The sequence below is a fragment of the Vicia villosa genome, unplaced genomic scaffold (assembly GCF_029867415.1).
Source record: "Vicia villosa cultivar HV-30 ecotype Madison, WI unplaced genomic scaffold, Vvil1.0 ctg.000009F_1_1_3, whole genome shotgun sequence".
NCBI classification, from domain to species: Eukaryota; Viridiplantae; Streptophyta; class Magnoliopsida; order Fabales; family Fabaceae; genus Vicia; species Vicia villosa.
In genome coordinates this window covers 50,936-58,973 of record NW_026704939.1, presented here as the reverse complement: position 1 = coordinate 58,973, position 8,038 = coordinate 50,936, and the positions used below count along the sequence as shown (strand labels likewise).

At 34.1% G+C, this 8,038-nt stretch overlaps 2 protein-coding genes across 2 annotated transcripts; one reads left to right on the top strand and one right to left on the bottom strand.

Moving 5' to 3' along the window:
* The first annotated feature begins 1,179 nt into the window (after positions 1 to 1,179).
* On the top strand, positions 1,180 to 2,598 carry LOC131621539 (probable protein phosphatase 2C 43). The gene is made up of 2 exons (XM_058892582.1): positions 1,180 to 1,414; positions 1,568 to 2,598. The coding sequence occupies exons 1-2, from the start codon at positions 1,180 to 1,182 to the stop codon at positions 2,518 to 2,520; spliced, it is 1,188 nt and encodes a 395-aa protein (XP_058748565.1). The 3' UTR covers positions 2,521 to 2,598.
* An 808-nt stretch (positions 2,599 to 3,406) lies between these two features.
* On the bottom strand, positions 3,407 to 5,510 carry LOC131621551 (actin-3). Its single transcript, XM_058892592.1, has 4 exons — positions 5,315 to 5,510; positions 4,812 to 5,205; positions 3,949 to 4,562; positions 3,407 to 3,800 (listed from the first exon to the last, which is right to left on the bottom strand). The coding sequence occupies exons 1-4, from the start codon at positions 5,372 to 5,374 to the stop codon at positions 3,735 to 3,737; spliced, it is 1,134 nt and encodes a 377-aa protein (XP_058748575.1). The 5' UTR covers positions 5,375 to 5,510; the 3' UTR covers positions 3,407 to 3,734.
* Between the last annotated feature and the right edge of the window lie 2,528 nt (positions 5,511 to 8,038).

Here is an 8,038-nt window from a genome sequence, read left to right as displayed (position 1 = left end):
CGTGGACTGTTAAAGGCTTAATCGAGACAAGCAGATGTATAGGAGCTGCATACATGAAGAAGGCACCATTTACTGTGGGCACATCATTCAGAATCCCGATGCACGAGCGAGTGGTTTCACGTTTTACAAGAGCTGTGCTAACATCAGAACCAGAAGTTTATTCAAGAGTCTTAAAAGACACCGATAGATTCATTATATTTGGATCTAGTGGATTTTGGAAACTGATGTCAAATGAGCTTGCTGCTAGAATTGTTATCAGCAGTCCACGAGATGATATCGCAAAGAGACTAGCCATAATTGCTGTAGAGAAGGGAGCTAAGAAAAAGGGAAACAAATACCGTGACATTGTCGGACTTCCTAAGGGAGAAGGAGTTAGCGGGCAATGGGATTTGGAACCTCGCAGATCTAGACCGATTTATCATGATGATATGACTGTGATTGTTGTGTTTTTCGACAAAAGTCCAAGTGGTGTGAGGCCGGAGATCAGATGTTATTCTTGCAGTGATTTCGCCCCTAGTCCATCAGAGTTTACACATTTCTTTAATAATAATAATACGAATGTGTGACAAAATACACAGTTCTGTTGTAAGTGTGACAATGATTACTCAGTTCTGTTGAATGAAACATTGCATTGTTAACATTTTGATATTGTTTATTTATTACCAAAATAAGAATTGCAAATATAGCTTATTGCTTCTTCTTAATCTCGCCTTGCGACAAAACTGAGCTCGTCAAGCGACCATGTTTGATTCATTTTAATGTTAGCTGGTGTATTATATATTGTCCAGAGCGGAACTGAGCTCACTTAGCGTACCAGTTCGACCATGCGTGTGTTTCCATCGTATTGCCTGGTGCGACAGACTCGTTTGGCGATGGCTTTAAATCAGAGGCTATTAAAGAGTTTTCTAAATATTATAAACTTTGTTGCATGTATAAAATAAATATGATTTATCTATTATTAGATACAATTTGGTACACAATTCGTTATAAAAAAAATTGACTATATAAAAAATTATTTAAGAGAAATACTATAAATCATGACATTTGAATACTATGAATCATTCAACCAGATTCAGATTTGTATTTCCACAAACTCACCACTCATTTAACCTCTTGCTTTCTCCTTCACTCATTCTCTAATCACACTTTCTTGTCTTCAGAATGTGAAAACACAATATCATGAGTCTGTTTCTAAAATATACACTTTTTGGGATCCCGATCCCTTACAAGATTTATCGCGTTACCAGTGAAACGTTTAATAATGACCCTTTCGCGAGATCGATGAGACTGGATAGGCATTACTGTGGCGAATTTTCCATGGCTGCAGTTCAGTCAAATAAGGATATGGAAGATCACAGCCATGTTGATGTTGGCCATGATGCACTCTTCGTTGGAATTTATGATGGCTTTAAAGGCGACACCGCGGCCATCTATATCCGTAAACACATGTTTAAGGCTCTATTGAGTGAGTCTTCTTTCATTCTTTGTTTCTTTCTTGTTTGCATTTTCATTCATGAGTGAGTGTGTGTTATTTTCTTAGTATCATTACAATGGTTATAAATTGCAGGGCGTATTACGGAGAATGATAACAATATGACTGTGACTATTTTGAGGGAAGTTGTTGAGGAAATCGAAAACAGGTTTATGGAGTTTGCTAGAAGTAGTTTTGAGCATCAACATCAGCAACAGATAGGTTTAGTTAGTTCAGGTTGTTTGATTTGTTTTATATGGCGAGGGACATTATATGTTGCCAATGTTGGAGACTCGCGTGCTGTACTTGGTTCTCGGAAAGGTGTCGGTCCTTTTAAGAGATTGTGTGTGAAGCAAATGGTCAGAGTTCACAGTTGTGAAAATTCGGATATTAAAAAAGAACTACGTACATGGCATCCAGATGATAATCTTATTTACGAACTAAATGAATTACGCGATGAGGCGCATTCTCATATTTGCAAAGGTCAAATATGGACTATGAAAGGCTTAATCCAAACAAGCAGATGTATAGGATATGCATACATGAAGAAGGTGCCGTTTACTCAAAGGAGAACGTTCAAAATCCCAATGGGAGAACAAGTTGTTTCAGCTTTTACAAGACCTTGGCTAACATCAGAACCAGAAGTTTATTCAAGAGTCTTAAAAGACACTGATCGTTTCGTTATATTTGGATCTAGCGGATTTTGGAAATTGATGTCAAATGAGCTTGCTGCTAGAATTGTTAACACCAATCCACGAGATAATGTTGCTAAAATACTTGTCATGGTTGCTATAGAGAAGGGTGCTAATAAAAAAGGGAAAAAATACAGTGACGTTATAGAGATTCCGAAGGGAAGTGGTGTTAGTGGAGATTTTGGTTGTGCACATGAGAGAATTAGACCGTTTTATCATGACGATATCACTGTGATTGTTGTATTTTTGGACAAAAGGCCAATTGGTGTGAGGCCGGAGATCAAGTCTTACACTTGCAATGATTATGCAGATCTACCGTCAGAGTTTACACATTTCTATCATAATAAGAATGTGTGACACAACACACAGTCTGTTTGCTTACTCAGTTCTGTTGTAAGTGAGACAATGATTATGCTTCTGCCTTAATTTAAAAACATTTCTGCTTCTTCATTTAATTGATTCTGTTTTCATTTTCTACATTTTTCATTTTGCTTGTTTTCATGTATGCGTCTTGTTATTTAGATCTCCTAGAGTTGAGAAGATGGAAAATATTTTCTTTAAGCATATAGTAAAAATAAAATATCTGACATGTAACACTAGCCTGTTGTTATATTTTCATGTGTATGACACTGATATATGTATGGAATATAATGGAAGCTTGATGAGGAAATGAACTGATATATGCAGGCCATATTCAGCAGAATAATAATAATATGTCTGAAGATATTATGAGGCAAGTTGTTTCTGAATCAGAGGCAGGGTTTATTGAGTTTGCTGGAAGGCCTTATAATGATTATGTAAAGCCAGAGATAGGTATAGGGAGTTCGGTCTGATTTGTTTTATAAGGAGAGGGACGCTATACCTCGCCAACATTGGAGACTCGGGCGCTGTACTTGGTTTTCATAAAGGTGTTGGTCCATTTAAAAGATTGTGCGTTAAGCAAATGGTCAGAACCACAATCTTAAAAATTTGGATATTCAAACGGAACTCCGTTGATTGCATCCAAATGACGATAATATTTGCTTCAATAATTTTGAATCTTGCCGTGCTAAAGGCTTAAGCGAAGTTATTTTTTAACTCAGTTTACCTTCTATAGTATATTGGCAAACAAATCAATAAGTCGGGAAATGTAAATAAATTTTAAGAGAGATTTGAAAAATCTTCTTTCTCTATCTCTCCTGTTTACCAAGTTGGCATATGAATTGTAAGGCGTCATAAATTATCAAGATAGAAGATTGGAAAGTGATTACCAATGACTTTTTTGGTTTATATAGAATTATAAATAAAACACATACCACTAGGCCAATAAGAACACTTGACCAAAAAGACCAAAATCAGTAACAATACACATCTCTGCAACAAAATGAGGGGAAAATCGAATCTCACATATCTTGCTAGTCTTCATGCTCTTATATCCCACCATATCAAGAAAGGAAAACACAAAGAAACTTGATAATAGAAATAGTATATGAATAGGAAATCGTTTCCTATACCAACTAGATGGTATTTCTTTAGTACAATGTATATATTGTAATTTCCTTGATCCAGCTCTCATGCTCCATTACTTGAACTTAGAAGCATTTCCTGTGTACTATTGATGGCCCAGATTCATCATATTCTGCCTTCGCGATCCACATCTACACAAGGAAAAGTAAACATTTCAGAAAGGAACACATTAGAAATGACTCGATTAAGCCTTAGTAAATACATTTTATAACTTGTACTTATTAATGAAATGTCGTTATTTATTTTCTGAATTATCATTTCAAAATCCATCAACTTTACCTGTTGGAAAGTGCTGAGGGATGCCAAAATGGAGCCTCCGATCCAGACACTGTACTTCCTCTCTGGTGGTGCTACAACCTTGATTTTCATGCTACTAGGGGCCAATGCTGTAATTTCCTTGCTCATCCTATCAGCAATACCAGGGAACATTGTGGAACCACCACTCAAGACAATGTTACCATAGAGATCCTTCCTAATGTCGACATCACACTTCATAATTGAGTTAAAGGTAGTCTCATGGATACCAGGAGATTCCATCCCAATCATCGATGGCTGGAACAAAACTTCAGGGCATCGGAATCTTTCAGCGCCAATTGTGATCACCTGTCCATCAGGTAACTCATAGGTCTTCTCAACAGCTGAGCTAGTCTTTGCAGTTTCCAATTCCTGCTCATAATCAAGAGCAATATAAGCCAACTTCTCCTTCATATCCCTCACAATTTCCCGCTCTGCTGAAGTGGTGAAAGTGTAGCCACGCTCAGTTAAAATCTTCATCAAACCATCAGTTAAATCACGCCCTGCAAGATCCAATCGAAGGATTGCATGTGGAAGTGCATAACCCTCGTAAATTGGAACCGTGTGACTAACACCATCCCCAGAATCCAAAACAATACCTACACACAAAACAAAAACATAGAAAACCACATGAACTCATTTCAATCACAAACCATATTCTTAATCATGGCTACGCCTTCAAAAACATATACATCCATTATTTCAATCATTTCAATTTTTATAAAATTATTATCATTTCAATGATCGGCCACGATTCATACAAAATTTCCGATGTAACGAACATTACAAGATTAGAATATAACAACAACTATACATGCATTCGCAACATGAAAAGTGAAGCAAATTACCAGTTGTACGGCCACTAGCGTAAAGAGAAAGCACAGCCTGAATAGCAACATACATAGCCGGAGTATTGAACGTTTCAAACATGATCTGAGTCATTTTCTCCCGATTAGCCTTAGGGTTAAGCGGAGCTTCAGTGAGAAGAACAGGATGTTCTTCAGGAGCAACACGAAGTTCATTGTAGAAAGTGTGATGCCAGATCTTCTCCATATCATCCCAATTACTAACAATCCCATGCTCAATCGGATATTTCAAAGTCAAAATACCTCTTTTGGATTGCGCTTCATCACCAACGTATGCATCTTTTTGTCCCATCCCAACCATTACACCAGTGTGCCGTGGACGACCTACAATGCTAGGGAACACTGCCCTAGGTGCATCATCACCTGCAAAACCAGCCTACAACAACAACAACAAATCAAATCGATTGAAGTTAGTCAGATCAATAAACAATTGAAGACGACGACGAAGACGAAGAAGAAGAAGATCCGTTGATTGATTGATATACCTTAACCATTCCGGTTCCGTTATCGCAAACCAAAGGTTGAATATCTTCAGATTCTGCCATTGTTGATTTTCTGAGAAATGAAATTCAATTGAGATATGAAATGAAGGAATGTTTGTTTGTTGGTTTTGTATTGTGGGTTAAGCTACTGCCCGCGCCTGTTGTTTTAAAAAGAGAAGGTTCGGAAATGTATCGAATGAAAAGCAAATTGCTTATCGTTCAATCCTGGCCGTCTGTTTCTTATATATGATCCCACGGGCCATGTTTCTTGTTGTAAATAGCTGGCAATGTTGCTCTTTTACTTGCTTTCCAGTTCTTTCTCCCTGGCATCTCCTAAGTCCTAAATTACCATCTCATAAAATTAACTAAACTCTATTATGATTAAAAACTGATTACTAGTAATTCCATTAAATCAGGTCATTCAGCTCATTTGACAGCGGTTCAGAAACATCAAAATACGGAGGTGCAAGTTTAAATTTACAGTAAAAGTAAATTTCAGCTAACAAAAAAATTGAATGTTTTATTTATTAAATTTTAGGATTATGTTTTAAAAAAAATTATTTATTTTTGTATGGTAATATTCATTGCTAATTAAAAAAAATTAAATCGTTAAATATTTTAATAAAGAAATAAATAATGTCTTGACCAAAAAAATAATGTAATTAGAATCTGAAATTTTTTTTTATGAAAAATGATAAGAAAAATTGTCAAAGGTACTATTTATTATTTTATGATTCATTAAATTTTATGACGTGACAAATATTAGATTCTAAATTATATTAACTTATTTATTTATTCATTAAAAATGAGACCATTTTACACTACATGATAAAACTGATGATAAAAAATATAATATTATTATTTTTTATTTATATGTATTTGATATATATTTAATAATAATGAAATAAAATAATAATTAGATATAAATTATAAAATTCAATTTTTAAAAGATTACATTTTTAAATTAAGTTTAAATTAAAAATTAATCTTCTAAAAATATTACATACATGTTTTTGAAATTGTTCTGGATCATGGTTCAATTCATCTCAAATATACTCCGATTGATTCAAGGTATAAAAGTCAGTTCAAAATAAAAATAATTTACATTATTTGATCTCCATTTTTCACTACATTTGTCTTAAATTTTGAATTGACTTGACGTTGGAGTGATAACCTTGCAAGTTCACCCCACACCACCGTATCAGAAACCAGCTTTGCAGATTCAAGATCCTCAGTTCCTCAACTGCACCTAATTCTAATTCTCGAACGAAATTGTAGAGTTGTCCATGGGGAACAACTTCTAATTCCTGTATTTTCCACGATTTCACGATTTGCTTTTCAATTCGTAAGTGTGTAAGAATCGTCAAATCAAGAGCGATCAGGATCGAATGCAAAGGTATGTTATGCTCGATGCATTCATCATCATTTCAACTTCGATCCATCGAATTTCTCGATCTCTAATTTCCTCTTAAACTTTGCGAAGTAAAAGAACGAATGATCCTATATCCAAATCCAGGTCTACGTTAGCATTACCAAAGAATGTAGGGAATCACTTCCAAGATCGTACTAAAAACACTTGATCAACTTTTTGATTTTGCATTACCTTAATTATTCATCGTTAACGAGATATCTACTACAACGACTTTGATGATATAACAAGTTCATATCTATTGTTAGCATAGATCTATTACCAGAGCACTTTCTCCATGAGACAAAGAACCTCTAAACATTGAAAGGGAGTCGCTTTAGGCGAGATTTGATAGACCGTGATGAAACTCTTATCACAACCAAAGCTACATAATCGCGATAAAGTGAAGTGAACTCTCAATGCAGAATATCCTCGGTTGAAGCAGTGATCATCGTAGATTGTGCTACGCGATGTCGTGACGCGGAGGGTTAGACATTTTGACTCCATGTTGATACGCTTCCCTCTCATCACTTAGATTGTGCTACACTTAGATTTGGAACGCAGTTGCTTCCAACAGTGTTTTGCTGGTGAGATTCCTCTTCCATATGATTGTTGAGAGCTGCATTAAGCAGTGGAGGCGTTTGGGCGCAAATACGTTTGAATATCAAGAATAATATTATTTTTAAATATTTTAATTTTAATATATTAATTAGTCATTAATTATTTAATTAAATGTCTTATTATTTATTTTATATTTATAATATATTAAATCTTAATATTTTAAAATATAATTTATATAAATAATTCAATAATTTATCCTCTTATCTAATCTTGATAATTTATAACTCATATCGAATTCATAATAAAAAATTTAACTAGGAAGATATAATAAATTTTAGAATTAAACTATCATAATTATTAAATTAAAACTGAATTAAAATAAAATATGATATCGTTATCATTTTATGTCTTTTATCATGCAAATTAATCCAACAAGATCTTACAAATGCTAACTAAATCAATAATCTAAAAAAATAATCATTTTTAAATAAAAAATTGCAATATATTTATTAAAGAATCAATAATTTGAAAAGTTACACTTTTATAATAAAAAGTTTTCAAATTATTATAAAAGTGTAACTTATTTCCTGATTGGAACTCTTAACCCCACCCAGCATGTAGTCACTCTTTTCTTATATGAAGTATTGAATGTCAAGATAGTTACATTATTTTTAGGCAAAGTATTGAATGTTAATTATCTTTTTACAATTTTAGAATAGAACTTTAGGACAATCACCGGCAATACATAGCACTCAAGG

Excerpts from the sequence above, each read along its gene's own strand:
- LOC131621539 (XM_058892582.1), top strand. The coding sequence starts at position 1,180 with ATGAGTCTGTTTCTAAAATATACACTTTTTGGGATCCCGATCCCTTAC. Across the intron at positions 1,415-1,567 it reads AATTTATGATGGCTTTAAAG|GGCGTATTACGGAGAATGAT; the intron begins GCGACACCGCGG and ends TATAAATTGCAG.
- LOC131621551 (XM_058892592.1), bottom strand. The coding sequence starts at position 5,374 with ATGGCAGAATCTGAAGATATTCAACCTTTGGTTTGCGATAACGGAACC. Across the intron at positions 5,206-5,314 it reads ACGGAACCGGAATGGTTAAG|GCTGGTTTTGCAGGTGATGA; the intron begins GTATATCAATCA and ends TTGTTGTTGTAG. Across the intron at positions 4,563-4,811 it reads CGCTAGTGGCCGTACAACTG|GTATTGTTTTGGATTCTGGG; the intron begins GTAATTTGCTTC and ends TTTTGTGTGTAG.